The sequence below is a fragment of the Bos javanicus genome, chromosome 15 (genome assembly GCF_032452875.1).
Source record: "Bos javanicus breed banteng chromosome 15, ARS-OSU_banteng_1.0, whole genome shotgun sequence".
NCBI lineage: Eukaryota > Metazoa > Chordata > Mammalia > Artiodactyla > Bovidae > Bos > Bos javanicus.
The window spans coordinates 51,359,732-51,383,878 of NC_083882.1; the positions used below are offsets into that span (position 1 = coordinate 51,359,732).

General features: G+C 41.0%; 1 protein-coding gene across 7 annotated transcripts in view; it reads right to left on the bottom strand.

The window, feature by feature from the left end:
• The window catches only part of STIM1 (stromal interaction molecule 1), a 204,914-nt gene that overhangs the window by 31,589 nt on the left and 149,178 nt on the right, over positions 1–24,147 (bottom strand). For all 7 annotated transcript variants that reach the window (XM_061380658.1, XM_061380663.1, XM_061380662.1 and 4 more), the window contains 2 exons: positions 8,602–8,713; positions 5,133–5,248 (listed from right to left, as the gene is read on the bottom strand). In XM_061380658.1, coding sequence (XP_061236642.1) covers positions 5,133–5,248; positions 8,602–8,713 — 228 coding nt within the window. The remainder of the gene's footprint in view (positions 1–5,132; positions 5,249–8,601; positions 8,714–24,147) is intronic.

The following is a 24,147-nucleotide window of genomic DNA, read 5'->3' on the forward strand; positions in this document are numbered from 1 at the left end:
TGGTTTTTACTTTTCAATTTGTTAATGTGATGTATTACATTGATTGATTTGCAGATATTGAAGAATCCTTGCATCCCTGGGATAAAGCCCATTTGGTCATGATGTATGATCTTTTTAATATGTTGTTGGATTCTATTTGCTAGAATTTTGTTAAGGATTTTTGCATCTATGTTCATCAGTGATATTGGCCTGTAGTTTTCTTTTTTGTGTGGCATCTTTGTCAGGTATTGGTATTAGGGTGATGGTGGCCTCATAGAATGATTTTGGAAGTTTACCTTCCTCTGAAATTTTCTGGAAGAGTTTGAGTAGGATAGGTGTTAGCTCTTCTCTAAATTTTTTTGGTAGAATTCAGCTGTGAAGCCGTCTGGATCTGGGCTTTTGTTTGTTGGAAGATTTCTGATTACAGTTTCAATTTCTTTGCTTCTGATCTGTCTGTTAAGATTTTCTATTTCTTCCTGGTTCAGTTTTGGAAAGTTGTACTTTTCTAAGAATTTGTCCAGTTCTTCCATGTTGTCTGTTTTATTGGCATATAGTTGCTAATAATAGTCTCTTATGATCCTTCGTACTTCTGTGTTGTCTGTTGTGATCTCTCCATTTTCATTTCTAATTTTGTTGATTTGATTTTTCTCCCTTTGTTTCTTGATGAGTCTGGCTAATGGTTTGTCGATTTTATTTATCTTCTCAAAGAACCAGCTTTTGGCTTTGTTGATTTTTGCTATGGTCTCTTTTGTTTCTTTTGCATTTATTTCTGCCCTAATTTTTAAGATTTCTTTCCTTCTACTAACCCTGGGGTCCTTCATTTCTCCCTTTTCTAGTTGCTTTAGGTGTAGAGTTAGGTTATTTATTTGACTTTTTTCTTGTTTCTTGAGGTAAGCCTGTATTGCTATGAACCTTCCCCTTCACCCTGCTTTTATAGTGTCCCATAGGTTTTGGGTTGTTGTGTTTTCATTTTCGTTTCTATGCATATTTTGATTTCTTTTTTGATTTCTTCTGTGATTTGTTGGTTGTTCAGCAGCATGTTGTTCAGCCTCCATATGTTGGAATTTTTAATAGTTTTTCTCCTGTAATTGACATCTAATCTTACTGCATTATGGTCAGAAAAGATGCTTGGAATGATTTAAATTTTTTCAAATTTACCAAGGCTAGATTTATGGCCCAGGATATTATCTATCCTGGAGAAGGTTCTGTGTGTGCTTGAGAAAAAGGTGATTTTTCCATTTGCAATTCTTGCTTAACCTGTTTTTAACACACCCTTTCAGATACAGTAAATACTATTTCGATACAGACCCTGTGTATGCTACATTGCTTCAGTCGTGTCTGACTCTTTGCAACCCTATAGACTGTAGCCTGCCAGGCTCCTCTCTCCATGGGATTCTCCAGGCAACAATACTGGAGTGGGTTGCCATTTCCTTTTCCAGGGGATCTTCCTGAACCAGGGATCAAACCCACATCTCTTATGTCTTACGTCTCCTGCTCTGGCGAGTGGGTTCTTTACTGCTAGCACTAGCTGTCTTAACAGTCTATTAGTATATCTCAGAAGACTAAAGAAGATTTCAGGCTGCCAAAGGCCTCCCTGTAACTGCAGGGTGACATGGGAGAGCCTCAGAAAAAACAACCTAGCTTTCACTGCTGGGTTTGATTCTTCTGGTATAAACGTTTTTGCTGGTGTATACAAAGAGAGGGGGATAGGCTGATAATAAAGAAAGTTTAATAAGGCCACTTCCCATTTTTCAAGAGTCAGCTCAAGAGTGATCCTTTCCATAAAACTTCTTGGTCTCCAACTGAAAACTCCTCCCTACTTTGTGCTCCTATCTGAACTATGGAATGACTTACACGACTGTTATACCACTGTATCTGTTGACCATTTACTGAATTTGTTGACACACCAATGTTCATTTAGATGGAACTTCCTGAGAGAAGAGACTGTCATTTAGTGGTGCACTGTAGGTGCTTTAAAAATGTTGGTAGATGACCCAATCAAAAAATGGGCCAAAGAACTAAATAGACATTTCTCCAAAGAAGACATACAGATGGCTAACAAACACATGAAAAGATGCTCAACATCACTCATTATCAGAGAAATGCAAAGCAAAACCACTATGAGGTACCATTTCACACCAGTCAGAATGGCTGCCATCCAAAAGTCTACAAGCAATAAATGCTGGAGAGGATGTGGAGAAAAGGGAACCCTCTTACACTGTTGGTGGGAATGCAAACTAGTACAGCCACTATGGAGAACAGTGTGGAGATTCCTTAAAAACTGGAAATAGAACTGCCTTATGACCCAGCAATCCCACTGCTGGGTATACACACTGAGGAAACCAGAAGGGAAAGAGACACATGTACCCCAGTGTTCATCACAGCACTGTTTATAATAGCCAGGACATGGAAGCAACCTAGATGTCCATCAGCAGACGAATGGATAAGAAAGCTGTGGTACATATACACAATGGAGTATTACTCAGCCATTAAAAAGAAAACATTTGAATCAGTTCTAATGAGGTGGATGAAACTGGAGCCTATTATACAGAGTGAAGTAAGCCAGAAAGAAAAACACCAATACAGTATACTAATGCATATATATGGAATTTAGAAAGATGGTAACGATAACCCTGTATACGAGACAGCAAAAGAGACACAGATGTATAGAACAGTCTTTTGGACTCTGTGGGAGAGGGAGAGGGTGGGATGATTTGGGAGAATGGCATTGAAACATGTATAACATCATATATGAAACGAGTCGCCAGTCCAGGTTCGATGCACGATACTGGATGCTTGGGGCTGGTGCACTGGGACAACCCAGAGGGATGGTATGGGGAGGGAGGAGGGAGGAGGGTTCAGGATGGGGAACACATGTATGCCTGTGGCAGATTCATTTCGATATATGGCAGAACCAATACAATATTGTAAAGTTTAAAAATAAAATAAAATTTTAAAAAAATGTTGGTAGTACAGAGGGTGGGCCTCACAATTAGAGCCTTCATTGTGTCATTTATTCAAAACTTATAAATGAATGATAAGAAAAAATGTGTCCTAGGACCAAAAAGGAGAAGGCAATGGCACCCCATTCCAGTACTGTTGCCTGGAAAATCACATGGATGGAGGAGCCTGGTTAGGCTGCAGTCCATGGGGTCGCTAAGAGTCGGACACGACTGAGCGACTTCACTTTCACTTTCCACTTTCATGCATTGGACAAGGAAATGGCAACCCACTCCAGTGTTCTTGCCTGGAGAATCCCATGGACGGAGAAGCCTGGTAGGCTGCAGTCCATGGGGTCGCACAGAGTTGGACACGACTGAAGCAACTTAGTAGTAGTAGTAGTATGACCAAAAAGGCTTCCCTAGTGGCTTACACATAAAGAATCCGCCTGCGATGCAGGAGAGATGGGTTCAATCCCTGGGTTGGGAAGATCCCCTGGAGGAGGGCATGGTAACCCACTCCAGTATTCTTGCCTGGAGAATCCTTATAGACAGAGAGGCCTGGCGGGCTACAGTCCATCAGGTTGCAAAGAGTCAGACATGACTGAGTGACTAAGCACATAGAACAGGTTCAAAAAAGGCAACAAAGCAGATGAAAATGGTCTTCTCCCATGTTGCTCTGTTTCACACTTACAAAAGGTATAGACCTTCTGAAGAAGACAAAACTATGGAGAGGTTAAAAAAAAAAAATCAGTGATTGCCAGGGGTTGAGGAAGAAAGAAGGATAAACAGGTGGAGCACAGAGGATCTTTAGGGCAGTGAAAAACCATTCTTTCTGACACCACACAGGTGGACACAAGTCATCATACATTTGTCCAAACCCACAGACTGCACAATACCAACAGTGAATCTTAATGTAAACTATGGACTCTGGGTGATAATGCTGTGTCAGTGTAGGTTCAGCAGTTGTTACAAATGTACCACTGTGGTGAGGATGTTTTTAATGGGGAAGGCTATGCATGTATGGGGACAGAAGTCTATGGAAAATCTCTGTACCTTCCACTCAGTTTTGACGTGAACCTAAATCTACTCAAAAAAATAAAATCTAGGGACTTCCCCAGTGGTAGAGTGGTTAAGACTCTATGCTTCCACTGCAGTGGCATGGGTTCAACCCCCGGTAAGGGAACTATGATCCCACATGCCATGCAGCATGGCTAAAAGAGAAAAAAAAAATTTTAATGTTTTAAATTAAAAAATAAAAATAGGGGATGTCTTGGTGGTTAGGACTTGGGCGTTCACTGCTGTGGGCCTGAGTTTGATTCCTGGTTAGGGAACTAAGATCCCACAAGCCGTGTGGCCAAAAACTAAAATAAATAAATCTTAAAAAATAATAAAAATAAAGTCTATTAAAGCTTTTTTAAACCAAAAAATTATGGACCTATCCACCTCTATTGAGATATCAGCTTGGATACTTGTCAAGAGAAATGTCACACTGCCACTGACCCTGCCTGCCGGCAGCTTCTCTGGACTGGTGTTGGGCTTCACAGTATCCTGCTGCTGGCATCTTCCGCTGGGGTCAGGCTGGTGCCAACAGCTCCCAGAGGACACAGAGTAGGCCCTAAGAGCCTTCTGGTCAAGGCAAATTTTCTAAGAAATTTTACTACTCTGTGTTGAGTTCACTTAGAATAAAAAAGGATAGCAAGGTTGATCATTCCCACCTGACAGATGTTCAGGAGCTGAAGCACCTAATCCCCGCAACTGACCCTGGGCTGAAGAGACCAACCTGCCCTAGTCCAAGATATCTCTGTTGCTTCAGTGAAAGCCTGCTTAGCCCTGTTTGGTTGTTCAAGGACACAAAATGTTCAGCAATCAGTCCATGGCCTCTGCATGTCCAGTGACAGCAGGAACAGCTAGACGGCACTCAGCCTGCTTCAGGTTGTTATCCCTGAGCATACCATTCATATTTAGTGTCTGTATTCTCACTCAGGTTGTTTTCTCCACCTAGACTGCCTTCTCCTGGCTCCTCCATGGAATAAAGCCCTACCCATCTTTAAAGGCAGAGGTCACATGCCACCTCTTTTATAGAATGCCTTCTTTAACCTTCTGATGTACCTCTGTAGAATATTCATTTTATCCCTTTGGGGCAGACCCAGGACCTCAACCCAGCCGTGGGGTCCATGGCACATCAGCAGCCTTCCCTCTCCCCCGACTCACAGAGAGGAGGCCCAAAGAGCACCGTGTCCAGGGCCTTCAGCTGCAGCTTCTGCCGATGGCTCCGGTCTGTCATCTTCAACACAGTCCCTGTCATGGTGGTATTGGTCACAGCAAGCCTGTGGGGGCAAACAGGAGGGGCTCAGTTCCCTGCCGACAAAGCAGAAAGGATCCTGGTAGGATTACCCACCTCCTCCAGGAACACTTCCATGAATTCTAGCTCCTAGTGCTTGCTCCCCTCTGCACTCTAGTATACAGAGTCAACACCAGTGGATCTCAACAAGCAGTAAAGAGAGCACATAACATTCACCAAGAATTTGTTCACCTTTCTCCCCATGTCCATCATCTCCTGAATATCATATTTTCTAAGGATTAACTATCTGTGACCATTCCCATACTCAACTGTAAATTTTCTGTTGTGCTTCTCCTCCCAGGGATTATCCACCAAACACCTGTCTCCACACTCCCACCATCTGTAAATGCATTCTCCTGTCCAGCCCAGGTCAAAATGTTACACCACATGACCCAGGGATTCTGAGGGCCTCTGAATTTACCTGATCCTAACTGTCATTAAATATAAATCTGCTGACAAAGAGCATTGCATTAGTCTTGTCATCTTGTATTTGAGTAATAGCAATTGACTCTCAATCACATTACTATATTTTTTATATTCTTCAATCATACTGTTAATAATAATAAGAGAGGAATATATATATTCCTCTCTTATTATTATTAACAGTATGATTATAATGGTATATGATTATATACCATTTCCTATAAACAAGGAAATGGTATAGGAAAAACTGGACTTTGTTTCTCTTCTGCTTGAATTTAGTGGGTATAGAGGGGAGAGGAGTGTAAGACATGAAAGGTTGAAAAACCACTGGTCTGGGTCCCACAAGTGAGGATGATCTACTATACTATGGTTTGTGCTCTTTTCTGATTCATAGCTTTGTTTCCCTAGATAAAGAAAAGCTTCTGACATCAGTGTGTCATTTACACTCCTGCCTGGGCATGCAGGCATAGTTACTTCTTTCTCTAGTCCTGGGAAGCAACCAAGCCCATCTATAAAACAGGCAGTGAGATACCCTGATGTGGGTGAGGGTGGGGTAGGGGTGGGGATGGTCAGGAGATTCAGCTTCTGGCCCCAGCTCCATCAGTGATTCACTTGTCTGACATAAGCTGCTTAATCTCTTCCCTGGGGCCTCAATTTCCTTCTCTGTAAACTTAAGTAAATCCGATGCTTCTCACAAACTTGGGAGTTCTTGGGGCTCTCTTTAGAGCACTTCTAACAAGTGTACTGGCCTTCATCTAACTGATCAAAGTTAAGTATCACCTTTTCTACAGTCTATTTGTCAAAGAAACCTATGAATTTCTAAGCAACAAGAAATGAGAAAGGAACTAACATTTATTAAGCAGCTGTGTATCTCATACTATTCTGACACTTTACATACAATACCTCATTTAGTCCCCACACTTTAGGAACCCAGTTCTTTTATTAGCAGCTCCACTTTACGATAAGAAAACTGAGACTTAGGGATAAGTAATTTGCCCAAAGCCACACAGCAAGTAAGTGGCAAAGGCAGGATTCAACCCAAATCTGCTAGATTCATCCCATTATACCATGCTGCCTAGTGATAGGCCTAGAAAAACACCCCCACTCCACCCCACACTCCCTGCTCTGAAGGCTCCAGGCTTCCTACTGTCACTGAGGCACCACAGTTCGGCTGCCTCTACCCCTGCGCCCAGCCTGGCCGGGTCTGGTCTCAGATCGAATCCTAGTCACAGAATGGCCAAGTGAGCTCAGTACCTGAGAACTGATTCCTCATCTATGTTTTCCAGCTTAATCCAAGCCATTGCCATTCTTCAAGATGGAATGGGTCAGGGATCCATAACGTAGGTAATACTGCTATTTCCATGAGAAAGAACCTAAATCCTGGAGCTTCATGGTTAATCATCTGTTTGATTGTCTGTCTCTTCCACTAAACACGGAGTTCCTCAAGGCAAATGTGGGGTCTAATGTGTTTCTTTGTCCTCAGGGCCCAGGAGAGAGCATGGCACAGGGTATGCTTGGTAAAGTGCTGTTAAATAGAACTACACTGAGTATTTCCAGGATGCCTATGTTCAACTACATGGGGCAAGAGGAAGATGCAGTGAAAAAAGCAGGGCATTTAGAACCAGGCAGACCTAAGTTCAAATCCCAACTCTGCAACTTACTGGCTTTGATAAATCATAAAATATTTGAAATTCAGTTTGTTTGCCCAAAAGTTGGGATAATAATTCCTTCCTCCCAGAATAGTGGGACTCAACTGAAATAACAGGTAGGAAAGAAACTCTATAAAGGGATGTACAAACATTAAGATTATTACTCTCTCTACAGTAGGGAGAAGCCGTGAAGAAGAGGCTGCGGGCAGCAGAGGAGGGACCAGCCAGCTCAGCTAAGCCTGGACAGCACTGCCCGGTAGCTCTATGGCTAGAGGCTGCAATGTGTGGACATTCCAACAGCTTCACCTTCCCCTTTTCCCTTTGCTGAAGCTCATAACCAGATGCACCTACATAATAAGATGACAGATTATACATAATGAGCACTTACCAGACAGTAAGCCCTTTGAGGGGAAGGGCAACTTGTTGCCATCTTTATTCCCAGCACCCAGCATAAGTGCTTGGCACAGAACAGGTACCCAGTAAATATTGATTGAATGAATAAGTAAATGGATTAATCACTGGATGACATACGGCACTAGTTGACATAACAAGAAGTCCAAGCAGTACTCTAGCCCCTCCCCACACCACCCCAAGTCCTAGCATACTGTATCTGTAAGAGGGGCAGAGTTAGGACACAACAGGTGTTGGAACAGTCACTCCAGAGAGGAGGCTGGGGCCAATGCTAGTTGGCCCCCATCTCTGCACCATTTTTTTAGAGTAGATAAACTGTGTATGGGTAATTCGGGGGAAGTTAAAGGAGCCCCGGGGCCCTAGTGCCATGGGCAATAAAAGAGACAGCTGCTGGGGGGAGCCAGAAGAAGAATAGAGAAGTAGCACAGGCTTTGAAGTCTACCCAGATCTAGGTTCAAATCACAGTTTTGCCTCTAACTAGCCATGTGGCCTTGGAAAAGTTACTTAGCCAGGCTTATCACCTAGACACAGTAATATCTACCTTACAGGACTGATGTAAGAATTAAATGATACTGTATATAAAGTGTTGAGTACAGTGCCTGGCATGTACTAAGAACTCAATAAATGGCAGCCATTAGTACTCTTCCCAGGATTGATAGAAATATTAAATAAGAGAATAGATGTGAAGTGCCCATTATGCTTTATAGCAAGTATACAGTAAATGTGAGAAAAGAAGTCTACAAATTCTGCACTGAAAGGAGTGAAACTTCATTTAACACGTGAGAGCAACCAGAAGGCAGGCCAACCCCATCCCATTCCCTACACCCCAAGTGAGAAAACCCACTCTCCTCCTGACCTTGGCATGGCATGGCCACTGAGCTGCAGCTTCCGGAAGGTCTCCTCATACTGAGGCAGCTCCACATATGTGATCAGCCACTGCACCACCTCATCCACGGTCCAGTTGTATACTGCAGGAAGAGATAAGTAAAGCCATGATTCCGGAATGCAAGCAATGCTTGCAACTTACTGTCATAGTCACAGTGACCTTAACATTCGCCACATCTATGTGTTTTCGCCCATAAAATCCTAACTATGAAAGGAATACATACAGTACTTTTTGTTTTCTTGGGTTCCAAAATCTCTGCTGACAGTGACTGCAGCCATGAAATTAAAAGACGCTTGGAAGAAAAGCTATGACCAATGACCAATCTAGACAGCATATTAAAAAGCAGAGACATTACTTTGACGACAAAGTTCTGTCTAGTAAAACCTATAGTTTTTCCAGTAATCATGCATGGATGTGAGAGTTGGACCATTAGGAAAGCTGAGTGCCGAAGAATTGATGCTTTTGAACTGTGGTGTTAGAGAAGACTCTTGAGAGTCCCTTGGACTGCAAGGAGATCAAATCAGTCAATCCTAAAGGAAATCCACCCTGAATATTCACTGGAAGGACTGATGCTGAAGCTGAAGCTCCAATACTTTGGCCACCTGATATGAAGAACTGACTCATTGGAAAAGACCCTGATGCTGGGAAAGACTGAAGGCTGGAGGAGAAGGGGACAACAGAGGATGAGATGGTTGGATGGCATCATCAACTCAATGGACATGAGTTTGACCAAGCTCCAGGAGTTGGTGATGGACAGGGAAGCCTGGCGTGGTGCAGTCAATGGGGTCGCAGAGAGTCAGACACGACTGAGCAACTGAACTGAACTGAATTGACAGAGAATGGATTTTTTTCTTGTACTATCCTGGTGTATCTGGGATAAAATAATCCTGAATTACTATATCATGACTTCCCTGGTGGCTCAGATGGTAAAAGCATCTGCCTACAATGTGAGAGACCCAGGTTCGATCCCTGGGTTGGGAAGATCCCCTGGAGAAGGAAATGGCAATCCACTCCAGTATTCTTGCCTGGAAAATCCCACGGACAGAGGAGCCTGGCAGGCTACAGTCCATGGGGTCACAAAGAGTCGGACATGACTGAGCAACTTCACTTCACTTCACTTCATATTATATTATATATTTTTATAATAATAATAAAATGATACTAATAGAATCCATCATTTACATAACACTTACTTTATAACAGGAACTGTGCTAAGTACTTTACATATATTAGCTCACTAATCTTTTCGACAACCATGTAAAGGATATATACCACTTTATCCCTATTTTACAGATGAAGAAACTGAGGCACAAAAAGGTTATGTAACTTTCCCAAAATTATCCAGCCAGGAACTGGTAAATATTGAACTCAAGCACTCTGGCTTCATGACTTTCCCTGGCCATTATGTCATAAACATCATATGTATATAACATTCTTTAATTTATATAAGAATATACATGGAGATTATTTATACACACACACACACACACACACACACACACACACACACACATATATTCTCCCTGACACTGCAGGAAAGCTTCATACAAATCTGAGCCAAGAGATGGATCCAGATGACATCACTTAAGCTCTGAATGAGATCATACCTATAGATAGCCCTATTCATACATTTTTCAGTTCTGTGCAAAAAATAAATTTCCCCTTTTGCTTATATCAGGTTGAAAAGATTTTCTCTCACAACAGGAGTCAATTCTACCTGAAACAATTACTGAATGATCATTCATAATATTGCAAATCACATCATTACCATATGTGGACCACTGTACCTAATCATTTCCTCAATGTTATAAGACTATGACTTTTTTAAAATGGAAACTATAAAAATAATAGTTTAAAAATATTTTAATAGTTGTGTGGTATTTAGCCACAGAGATAACAAATTTATCTCCATGTTTTGTCAAGAATCAACAATAAAGGAATAGAAGGGGACTTAATGTGCAAGGAATATGTTCAAGCCAAGAAAAGGTCAAGTGAAATCATGATGCATCATATAAAACAAAGTTTCATAGGAGCTTGAATAGAGAAAAATAGTGGGAGGACTGAGTCACCATATAGCACCCAGTAATACACCCATGCTGAACTTAAAGAACCTTGGGTGGGAGCAGTCGGGTTTCGGCAAAAATATATCATTTTATTGGATTTGAAATGTGCTTTTATTTAAAGTATCAGTGTGTTTTTGTTTGTTTATATTTGTACACAAATTTTATATAGCAACTTAAACTTTATTTTATGTTTGTACATATTTGAATGCTATTAAATAAAACCAGCTTTGCAGGCCCAAGATAAATGATTTGCCTTAAAAGGAATTTGTACATTCCTCAAGTTTGAAAACTACTGCTGTGAGCAGCAAGAAGCCAAAAAAGTTTTGAAGCAGAATGAAATGGTGAGATTTATTACCATCCTCTTTTAAGATCTATATCTTTCCCCAAAACTGTCCTGCATGAGAAGGCTTTCTAATTTCACCTTAATGGTCAGGAGAAATTGAAGGCAGGGACCATGTCCTTTTCTGTTTTGCTCACCTTCTTTGTCTCTAAAATAGTGTTTTTTATACAGTGGCATCAATAATAATTTACTCAAAAAATAACTATCCTAAATGAGGCGTTCCAGAAATGTTCTGAATGTGTGCCACCAAACAGCAACAACAATCTTCCCAGACAAATATACAGCCCAGGTGGAGGTTAACTTCTGAAACGCGTGACCAAAAATCAGCATTCCTCTGATTGTTGTTGTTCAGTCACTCAGTCATGTCAGACTCTTTGTGACCCCATGGACTGCAGCATTCCAGGCTTCCCTGTCCTTCACTGTCTCCCAGAGTTTGTTCAAACTCATGTCTACTGAGTCAGTGATGCTACTGGTATTCCTCTGGTAGGCACACCTCAGATCTTAGGTTGCTTCTGCCACTCTATTTAAACTAGAGAAGTTACAAGTCTGGGCCCTGTCCCTTTATCCTTCTCCTCCCCCACAGTGGAGCCCAGCACATGGTATAAAGCAGACACTCAGAAAGAACAAAACAGTGGAAGACAAAAGTACTCTAATCTCTCTATGTCCCCCCAAAACCGCTGGGGCTCAGGAGAAAAGTTCTAAAGCCAAGAGACTTTGGAGGTAGCTTAGACCATTCACAGAGGCACAGGAAAGGTTCTGCGAGAGGAAATGAGGCAGATCTAGCGCATTCAACTGCATCCTAGAAAACAAGGTCCTGGAGGCTTAGGTGGAGACTGCTTAGTCATCGCCTGGTTGAATTTCTAATTTCCAGACTAGAATACACTGGAGGGAAGAGAGAGATTAATTTCCAAGAAATATGCTCAAATCATAGGGCTTAGGAAAGGAGGGATGACAGAACAGGCATTAAAGATGTGCTGAGGAAAGTACAACGGATTGGCCTTTTATTCCTGAAAATGAATATATCTCCACATACATTGTAAACATGACCACTTGCTATCATCCAGAGTGTTAGGTAATGAAGACCTAGCAGAGTGGCACAAGATGTGAGGTGGACAGACAAGTGTCAACCTGCAAAGTGCAGGGAACACATTCCTGCCTGTATTGTCAAAGGAGCTCGGCCTCACCCAGCATGACGTATGGAGTAGAAAGGCCACTTCATGTCTTGTTGCTTGAAAGGTCCACAGCCAGAAGTGCCACAAGAGTCTTTTGTCTACAGGGAAGACACCCTGATACAGGCCTGAGCATAGACCCTTGGCAGGCAGGAACTCCTCTGCTTGTGCCCTACACTGCAGTGGAGACAAGCAGGAGTCAGTCTAGGCTAGGGTTTCTTAGTCTCTGCAGCACTGACCTTTTGGACAGGTTAATTCTTTGTTGTAGGGGGCTGCCCTATGCACTGTACAACACTTAACAACCCTGGCATCTACCGACCAGATGCCAGTAGTATGCTGCCAATCATAACAATCAAAACTGTCTCGAGATACTGCCAAATGTACTCTGGGGAACAAAACTGCCCCCGGCTGAGAACCACTGCTCTTAACACATGGCAGAAGGTCTATAAGGAGACCTCCAATGAGGATAGTCAGTCTCTACAGAGCTAAGCTTTGTGGAAAAGGACGAAGACTCCAACATATTAGGACAAACCTCAAGGCAGTCGTTTTTTGGGCTATGCGTCCATATATTATTCTGTTATCCGGCAGATGCCCTACCTAGGTAAGGCTTGCCAGTAAGGTGTTGCCCACTCGGAATCACTGCAATCTGAACAAAGTAAGCCAGAGTGAGCTGTGTCCTTGTCAGACAGCAGCCCTGTGTCCCAGCATGATATCCCACCATTTAGTCAAGGCGGGGTGCCAGGACCTTGTTCCTAAGGTTCAAGTGCCTAAAAGCTAAAAATCTTGTTCTGTTTTCTCATTCCAAAAGAGAAAATGGGAAGAATCCCTAGCCCAAAGTGAGGAAGAAGGCAACACCAAGTACAGAGAGCTGTGGCTGTCAGTAAGGGGAGACAGAATTTGGCCAGGAGAGCTTAGTACCGAGAGAGATGCCAAGTGATTCACATGACCAAATCCCAGGAGGACATGCAAGCAAGAGACACTCTTCTAAAGTCATGATTCTCTCATCCCCTTAAGCCTCTGTCCATTTGGCTCCTAAAGACATCAAAGACTACATCTCTGGGCAAAATGACAAACAATATTACACAAAATCGGAGAAGGCCAACCCCTGGAGTTTTCAGCAACACATAGTCCTTCATTAAAGAGATGCACAAGGTGACTAACTTTGTAGTTTCCAACATTTTTAATGACATAATCTGCATGTAAACAAATTCAAGCACACATTACCATATATGAATATGTATTTATAAATTAGATATATATACTGACATTGCTGCTGCTGCTAAGTCGCTTCAGTCGTGTCCGACTCTGTGCAACCCCACAGACAGAAGCCCACTAGGCTCCCCTGTCCCTGGGATTCTCCAGGCAAGAACACTGGAGTGGGTTGTCATGTCCTTCTCCAATACTGACATTAGGCATATTGTAAAAATATATAAAACTTAAAGAATGAGACGGAGAAGGCAATGGCACCCCACTCCAGTACTCTTGCATGGAAAATCCATGGACAGAGGAGCCTGGTAGGCTGCAGTCCATGGGGTCGCTAAGAGTCGGACACGACTGAGCGACTTCACTTTCACTTTTCACTTTCATGCATTGGAGAAGGAAATGGCAACCCACTCCAGTATTCTTGCCTGGAGAATCCCAGGGACAGGGAGCCTGGTGGGCTGCCGTCTATGGGGTCGCACAGAGTCGGACATGACTGAAGCGACTTAGCAGCAGTAGCAGCAGCAAAGAATGAGATAAAAATAAATGTAATATAAATACACACTATTATATTCTCCTGTTGACCCCAGTTGATTGTCTTGTGCAGTTGGAAACCACTGGCCTTTGAGCCATGTAGATGCTTGAGAGAAGGGCATTTCAAGCAGATGGAAGAGTAAGTATTACTCCCTAGCACATGAGTTATAGCAATACCTCCAGGGATATACCAGAACAGATCTCTGGCCTTGGCCAATCCTTTTTCTTGTCAGAGAAAGAATAAGCAGTAAGAAATGGGCTCCTAAATCATAATGTTTTTTCCCCTGATGGACCAGTGGTGCCTCCAGATAGAGCCCCCACTCACCTTTGTAGTTTCAAACTCACAGCCCAGAACTATGTCTGGCAGAAGAGTTACCAGTACCTTCTCTGCCTCTCTTTCACACAACTGTTAGTCACTTACTTAGCTACTCAGTTAGCCTTTGGTCAGTCTTTTGTCAACCTTTTGGTCACCTCTAGCACCATGGTTAAGGATTTGGACTCTAGAACCAAGTGATTTGGATTGAATTTGAGATCTGCTACTGACTAGATGTAAGGTCATGAACAAGTTACTTTTTTCAACCTCATTCTGTCACCTACAAAATGGTGAGAATCAGAGTTCCTACATCATAAGAATGTAGTGAAAATATGAGAAGTTCCTAGCATACAGTAAGTGCTAAAAAAAAAAATAAGCTATTATTATCACCATTCATTCACTCACTAAGCTTTCACTGGCTTCTACTCTAATAGATCCCTGGTTGGTTACAAGATACAGAGATCAGTCTGAATGATCTCCATCATCAAGGACTCTTTTCTAGAGAAGGAGACATACAGGAAATTAAATGAATATAATACAATGTGACAAGCGCTAGGTAAAAGCAATGTATGGGATGATGTGGGAGCACAGAGGAAGGAGCGACTGCCAGAGTGAGTCAGAAAAGGCAACACAAAGCCTAGATTCTTATCTGGCTACTCAGGAGACAGCATTCCAAGACACCTACAGAATCTCATCAAAGGGGCCCTCCCTAAAGACAGTTTGTAGCCTAGACTTGTGATTTTTCTCTAAGTGGTTTCCTTCTGGCTCTCACTAGCAGTTTGCCATCTGAGCCTAGAATGAGGCAGATATCATGTTAGTTTTCTAACATGGAATCAATACCAAGCCTTAAACCATTATTGCAAAAAGAACCTGGCCCTTTCACCTAGGACTCATGTGATAGACCCACTAGGCCCCTGGCAAAAATCAGCTCTGCCAGTGTTCAAAAGAACATACTAGTGAACACCATCCCATAGGAAGCTACTTGGCTAGCAGAGACCAGATTAGAGAAAGACTAGCAGCATGGCTGCAGAATATTATGAGAACCTAAAGTTTGGAATGTTAAATGAGTCAAATAACTTGTATAAGATCACACAAAGGCAGACTCCTGTCTTCTACATCCCTGCTCTGGGCCAGCTCCCACACTGTGAGTTAAAATATGGAATCATATCTTTAGGGAATGGAATCATATAGGGACTTCCCTGGTGGTCCAATGGTTAACAATCTGCTTTGGAATGCAGGGCATTCAGGTTCCATCCCTGGTCGGGGAAGTAAGATCCCACATGCCACAGAACAACTAAGCCTGCACACCGCAACTACTGAGCCCATGTGCCACAACTAGAGAGTCCGTGCACCACAACTAAACACCTCATATGGCACAACGAACTCCTGTGTGTCATGACAAAGACCCAAAGCAGCCAAATACATTTTTCTAAAAAATATGGAATCATGTAAGATAATGCCCTCAAGCATTTTTGTGGGGAAATAAAAAGGCAGGTAGCCAAGAACTTCCAGATGTACAAGTTGGATTTAGAAAAGGCAGAAGGACCAGAGATCAAATTGCCAACATCCATTGGATCATAGAAAAAGCAAGACAATTCCAGAAAAATATCTACTTTTGTGCTTCATTGACTACGCTAAAATCTTTGATTGTGTCAATCACAACAAACTGTGGGAAATTCTTAAAGAGATGGGAATACCAGACCACCTCACCTTCCTCTTGAGAAACCTGTATGCAGGTCAAGAAGCAACAGTTAGAACTAGACATGGATCAACAGATTGGCTCCAAATTGGGAAAGGAGTATGTCAAGGCTGTATATTGTTATCCTATTTATTTCACTTATATGGAGAGTACATTATGTGAAATGCCAGGCTGGATGAAGCTCAAGCTGGAGTCAAGCTTTCTGGGAGAAATATCAATAACCACATATATGCAGATGACACCACTCTAAAGGCAGAAAGTGAACAGGAACTAAATAGCCTCTTGATAAAGGTGAAAGAGGAGAGTGAAAAAACTGGTTTAAAACTCAACTTTCAAAAAACTAAGATCACGGCATCTGGTCCCATCATTTCTTGGCAAATAAATGAGGAAAAAATTGAAACAGTGACAGACTTTATTTTCTTGGGCTCCAAAATCACTGTGGGCAGTGACTGCAGCCATGAAATTAAAAGACTTGCTCCTTGCTCTTGCTCCTTGGAAGAAAAGCTATGACAAACCTAGACAGTGTATTAAAAACCAGAGACATCACTTTGCCGACAAAGGTCTGTGTAGCCAAAGCTATGGTTTTTCTAGTAGTTGTGTACAGATATGGAAGTTGGACCATAAAGAAGCATACTTTCAAACTGTGGTGCTGGAGAAGACTCTTGAGAGTCCCTTGAACTGCAAGGAGATCAAACCAGTCAGTTCTAAAGGAAATCAGTCCTGAATATTCATTGGAAGGACTGATGCTAAAGTTGAAGCTCCAACACATTAAATACTTTGGCCACCTGATGCAAAGAGCTGACTCACTGGAAAAGACTCTGATGCTGGGAAAGATTGAGGGCAGGAGGAGAAGGGTGCAACAGAGGATGAGAAGGATGGATGGTATCATCGATTCAATGGACATGAGTTTGAGCAAACTCCAGGAGTTAGTGATGAACAGGGAAGCCTGATATGCTGCAGTCCATGGGGTTGCAAAGAGTCAGACATGACTGAGCTACTGAACAACAAATTAAAGAAATTGATACTGTAAAAAAGAAAACAGAAAACCTTCCCACAAGGAAAACACCAGGCTCAAATTGCTTTACTGGTGAATTCTACCAAATATTCAAGGAAAAATACACCAATTCTGCATGAAGTCTTCTGAAAATTGATGAATACTTACCAACTCATTTTATGAGGCCAGCATTATCCTGATAAAACAAGAAAAGAAAATGACAAACCAATATCCCTAAACCCCTAACAAAGGTCCACAAGTTTGAAACAAAGTTTTAGCAAATATGAAATATTAGCTTTTAATAGTGACAATCTGTAAAAAAAAAAAAAATACAAAATTGCTATGCTGTATGCCTGAAACTAATAAAATACTGTAAATCAACTATATCTCAATTTAAACATTTTAATAGAAAAATAAAAATAATAAAATTTTAACAAGTAAAATCCAACCATATATTTAGAAAATGACCAAGTGGGGTTCATCCCAAGAATACAACTAGTTCAACATGGAAAAATCAGTCAATATAATTTATCATATTAGCAAACAAAAGCAGAAAAACCAGGCAATCAACTCTGAAACTCACTGGATAAAATCCAACATCCAGGACTTCCTTGGTGGCTCAGTGGTAAAGAATTTGCCTGCCAATGTAGGAGACGAGTGTTCCACCCCTGATTCAGGAATATTTCACATGCTGCGGGGCAACGAAGCCCATGCGCCACAGCTACTGAGCCTGTGCTCTAGAGCCTGGGAGCCACAACTTCTGAAGCCCTCGAGCCCTAGAGCCGTGCTCCTCAACAAGAGAGTCCATTGCAGTGAGACGCCCACGAACCATAACTAGGCAGTAGCGCCCACTCACAACTAGAGAAAAGCCTGTTCAGCAACCAAGACCCAGAACAGCCAAAAATAAAATAAAGAAAATTTAAAAAGAAAATCCAACATCCATTCCTGATCAAAGTTCTCAGCAAACTAGGAATAGAAGGTAGCTTCCTTGATCTGACGAAAGGTTTTTATAGAAAACAAACAAAAACAACCAACCAACCAACCAAAGAGCAACAGCTAATGTTATATTTGAGGGCTTCCCTTGTAGCTCAGTTGGTAAAGTATCTGCCTGCAATGCAGGAGACCCACGTTCAATTCTTGGGTGGGGAAGATCCCCTGGAAAAGGAAATGGCAACCCACTTCAGTATTCTTGCCTGGAGAATCCAATGGACAGAGGAGCCTGGCAGGCTACAGTCCATGGGGTTGCAAGAGTTGGACACACCATTATATTTAATGTTATATTTAATGGTGAAAGACTAAATGATTTCCCTTTAATATCAGAAACAAGATGAAGATGCCTGCTCTTACTGCTTCTCTTCAATACAGTACTGGAGATACTAACCAGGGCAATCAGATAAGAAAAATATTTCTTAAAGGCATCCAGGTTGGAAAAGAAAAAAATTAAACTTTCTTTACTAGCAGACACAACTGTCTAATTTGAAAATCTGATGGTATCCTACTAGTAAGTGAGTTTAACAAGATTGCAGAGTACAAGATCAATATATAAAATCAATTATGTTTTTCTTATAAAGCAATAATCAAAATTAAATTAACATCACTTAATAGTAAAATTTGGGGTGGTCAAGTGGCACAGTGGTAGAGAATCTGCTGCCAGTGAAGGAGACACAAGAGACAGGGATTTGATCCCTGGGTTGGGAAGATCCCCTGGAGTAGGAAATGGCAACCCATTCCAGTATTCTTGCCTGGAAAATTTCATGGACAGAGGAGTCTGGGAAGCTACAGTCTAAGGGTTCGCAAAGAGTCAGACATGACTGAGTGACTGAGCATACACACACACAATAGTAAAATTTACATGATGTATATTTTACCACAATTTAAAAACTACTACTCACAATACAATCAAAACCTGTGAAATACTTATAAATAAATCCAACAAAAGATATGAAAGATTTGTATCCTGAAAACTGATCCTGAGAGGGACTTCCCTGGTGGTCTAGTGGCTAAGATTCCGAGCTCCCAATATAGGGGGCCCAGATTCAACTCTTGGTCAGGGAACTAGATCCTATACGCCACAACTAAGACCCGACACAACCAAATAAATTAATAAATTAATTTTAAAAAACATGCTGAGAGAAAATGTACCTCCTAAACAAATGTAGCAATATACTCTGTCCATAGGTCAGAAAACTAAATCTTGTTAAGATGTCAGCTCTTACACACTAATCTACAGATAAAATCCCATAGGGATTTTTTTTTTTAGAAATTGACAAGCTGAATTGAGGACAAACAGCCAAAACAATTTTGAAAAAGAAAAACAAAGCTGGAGGGCTAACACTATCTGACTGAAAGAATTACTATAAGACTATTGTAACAAAAATACCATGGTACTGACACAAAGACAAATAGATGAGTAGACAGAACAGAGTCCATAAGTAAACCCACAGTTATATGGACAACTGATTTTTTACAAAAAGTGCAAGGCAACGCAGTGGAGAAAAGACAGAATTTTCAACAAATGGTTCTAGAACAACTGGGACATCCATAAGCACAAAAATAACTAAAATCCATACTTAACACCATATACAAAAATGAATACAAAACAGATCATAAGTCTAAATGTAAAACCTAAAACTATAAAACTTCTAGAAAGAAATACAGTAGAAAATGCTTGCACAAGTGTGGGTTAAGCAAAAATTTCTTACAAATGACACCAAAAGCATGATCCATAAAAGAACTAACTGATAAACTGAAGTTCAGAAAAAAAGTAAAGCTTTCTGCTCTTTAAAAGATACTGTTAAGAGGATGATAAGACAAACCATAGACTGGAGAAAATCTTTACAAAGCATACATCTTATAAAGGCTTTTTTTTTCCATAAAGAATTTATATCCAGAATATATAAAGGACTCTTAAACTTCAACAATAAAAAAAAAAAAAAAACACCCCACAAGCCAATTAAAATACAGACATACAATTTGGACAGATAATTCACCAAAGAAGATATGTGAATGGCACATGAAAAAGATGCCCAATATCAATAATCATCAGGAAAGTGCAAAATAAAATCACTATGAAACAACACTATACTGTTAGAATAGCTAAAATTTAAAAGACTGACCAGGAACTTCCCTGGTGGTCCAGAGGCTAAGACTCCGAGCTCTTATGGTAGGGGCCCAGGGTTCGATCCCTGGTCAAGGAACTAGATCCCACATGCCACAACTAAGAGTTCGCTACAACTAGAGATCCCATGTGTCGCAACTAAGACCCAGCACAGACAAAAAAATAAATATTAAAAAAAAAAAAAAGAAAAAAGAAAGACTGATCATACCAAGTGCTAGCAAGGATGTGGAAGAACTGCAAGTCACACACTACTGGTGAGAATGTATAATGATACAACTACTTTGAAGACAATCTGACAGTTTTTTAAAAATATATACCTACCAAATGATCTAGCCATTTCACTCCTAGATACTTACCTAAGAGAAAAGAAAATATATGTCCATAGAAAAACTTGTATGTGAATGTTCATAGAAGCTTTATTTATAAGAACCGAAAACTGGATATAACTCAAATGTCTGTCAGTAGGTGAATGGATAAATAAATTGTGGTATATTTAGAGAATGGATTGTTATACTATTAAGCAATAAAAATAAATAAAATATTTATATATGCAACAACATGAATGAATCTCAAAACAACTATGCTAAGTGAAAGAAGTACATATTTAAATACCTATTATATGACTCCATGTATGGAAAATTCTATAAAATGCAAGCCTATAGTGACTGAAAGAAGATCAGTAATTGTCTGAGAGGTAGGAAGGGAAAGATCACAAAGGACTGTGAGAAAAACTGTAGGGGTGATGAATATATTCACTATCTTGATTGTGGTGATGGTTTCACAGTTGTATACATGTGTCAAAACTTCAAAAACCGTACACTTTAACTATATTTTATTGTCAATTACAACTGAATAAATCTCCTTTAGAAGAGGTAGTTGAGTGAAAACAGTATCATAGGAAATGCACATAAAATATATTAAAGAGGTAGAATCCTCTGGACTTGGGAACAGAAACAGGTGAGAGATGCTCAGTTTCCTTTATTAAATGGGGATGCAAGTAGGACATTTTTACCCTCAAGTGACTATTAATATAAATAGAAAATGACTGTGGTTTGTTCAATTTTTTTTTAGATAACAAAATACAACCAGCATTGATGCAATGATTTTAACACTTATCACAGTCATTTTACATTTATACCTGAAAGAATGTAAGAGAAAGAAAAAGCCAAGTGTATCTTTTTTCCCCAAAAATGTAGCCACAAACAACTAATGGTTGAGGAATTTAACTAAATGATTTGAAGATTCACTTAGCAAAGTAATTTTTAAATAGCTAAAAGAACAGAATAAATAGATCTCTTGTCGGGTTTATGTAAAAGCAAAAAAGGGGATGTCTGCTCTTTTATATTGATCTGACTTCTGAAATGGTTTATGCTAAATTCCAATGCCACCTGGTCCCCTGTGTTATGTCAACAGAGAGGCCAGTTCTGCTGAGTTTTCTTCCTGAAACCCTTCTGGTTCTCCAATATTGCTCTACAGCTCCTGTAAAAAATCCTGTCCTACGATGAACAGCACAGATAGAACAGGAGGACAGTCAGCTTATTTTCTTATTTCCAAAAGCCTAGTAGAAAACAAACATCCTCTCAAGACAAAGTTCTGAGTGATACTAAAATACCAAGTTCTTTTGCTTTTATCTGGAATCATATTCCTTAGAATCAAACTTGATAGTTAAGGTGCTTCTGATCCATAAAAATGGGTAAGAAATTATTACCAAATATGCTTTGTTCAACAGACAACATCTTTTTAAACCTCATGTTCAGGAAAGGGAGAAGAAACAGTAAAACAGCACAATTTGTTTAAAGAATGGAAGCCCCGCTTTAGAAAGTAATTCTCTTGGGTCAATGCCTCCCCTCACTACAAAGGGCATAGTTACTGTTTTCACTGGCTCAAACAAACAAACAATTCTATTTCTCAAAGATCCTACAAAATTCACTCAGCTTCTCTTCCATTAAAGAACTGCCACTCCCCTTACCTCAAGGATCTTAAAGGGATTCGGATTTACCGCACCCTCCAGCACCGCTCCCCCCCACACACGTACTCTCTCAAGGCTGTGATCCAAACTGTGCCAATCTGATTCTCCCTCCACCATATCTGACTCTTGAACAAAGACACTTAGAGATGAAAAATGAATATAGCTGAGTCATATGAGAGTTACCAGTTCAGTTCAGTTCAGATCAGTCGCTCAATCGTGTCCGACTCTTTGCGACCCCATGAATCGAAGCACGCCAGGCTTCCCTGTCCATCACCAATTCCCAGAGTTCACCCAGACTCACGTCCATCGAGTCAGTGATGCCATCCAGCCAGCTCATCCTCTGTCGTCCCCTTCTCCTCCTACCCCCAATCCCTCCCAGCATCAGAGTCTTTTCCAATGAGTCAACTCTTCGCACAAGGTGGCCAGACAGAGTACTGGAGTTTCAGCTTTAGCATCATTCCTTCCAAAGAAATCCCAGGACTGATCTCCTTCAGAATGGACTGGTTGGATCTCCTTGCAGTCCAAGGGACTCTCAAGAGTCTTCTCCAGCACCACAATTCAAAAGCATCAATTCTTTGGCGCTCAGCTTTCTTCACAGTCCAACTCTCACATCCATACATGACCACTGGAAAAACCATAGCCTTGACTAGATGGACCTTTGCTGGCAAAGTAATGTCTCTGCTTTTGAATATGCTATCTAGGTTGGTCATAACTTTTCTTCCAAGGAGTAAGTGTCTTTTAATTTCATGGCTGCAGTCACCGTCTGCAGTGATTTTGGAGCCCCCCCAAATAAAGTCTGACACTGTTTCCACTCTTTCCCCATCTATCTCCCATGAAGTGATGGGACCAGATGCCATGATCTTCGTTTTCTGAATGCTGAGTTTTAAGTCAACTTTTTCAGTCTCCTCTTTCACCTTCATCAAGAGGCTTTTTAGTTCCTTTTCAATTTCTGCCATAAGGGTGGTGTCATCTGCATATCTGAGGTTATTGATATTTCTCCCCGCAATCTTGATTCCAGCTTGTGCTTCTTCCAGCCCAGCGTTTCTCATGATGTACTCTGCATATACGTTAAATAAGCAGGGTGACAGTATACAGCCTTGACGTACTCCTTTTCCTATTTGGAACCAGTCTGTTGTTCCATGTGCAGTTCTAACTGTTGCTTCCTGACCTGCATACAGATTTCTCAAGAGGCAGGTCAGGTGGTCTGGTATTCCCATCTCTTTCAGAATTTTCCACAGTTTCTTGTGATCCACACAGTCAAAGGCTTTGGCATGGTCAATAAAGCAGAAATAGATGTTTTTCTGGAACTCCCTTAGATCTGTTTTCAATGATACAGCGGATGTTGGCTATTTGGTCTCTGGTTCCTCTGCCTCTTCAAAACCAGCTTGAACATCAGGAAGTTCACGGTTCACGTATTGCTGAAGTCTGGCTTGGAGAATTTTGAGCATTACTTTACTAGCGTGTGAGATGAGTGCAATTGTGCAGTAGTTTGAGCATTCTTTGGCATTGCCTTTCTTTGGGGTTGGAATGAAAACGGACCTTTTCCAGTCCTGTGGCCACTGCTGAGGTTTCCAAATATGCTGGCATATTGAGTGCAGCACTTTTACAGCATCATCTTTCAGGATTTGAAATAGCTCAACTGGAATTCCATCACCTCCACTAGCTTTGTTCGTAGTGATGCTTTCTAAGGCCCACTTAACTTCACATTCCGGGATATCTGGCTCTAGGTCAGTGATCACACCATTGTGATTATCTGGGTCGTGAAGATCTTTTTTGTACAGTTATTCTGTGTATTCTTGCCAGCTCTTCTTAATATCATCTGCTTCTATTAGGTCCATACCATTTCTGTCCTTTATTGAGCCCATCTTTGCATGAAATGTTCCCTTGGTATCTCTAATTTTCTTGAAGAGATCTCTAGTCTTTCCCATTCTGTTGTTTTCCTCTATTTCTTTGCATTGATCTCTGAGGAAGGCTTTCTTATCTCTTCTTGCTATTCTTTGGAACTCTGCATTCAGATGTTTGTATCTTTCCTTTTCTCCTTTGCTTTTCGCTTCTCTTCTTTTCACAGCTATTTGTAAGGCCTCCCCAGACAGCCATTTTGCTTTTTTGCATTTCTT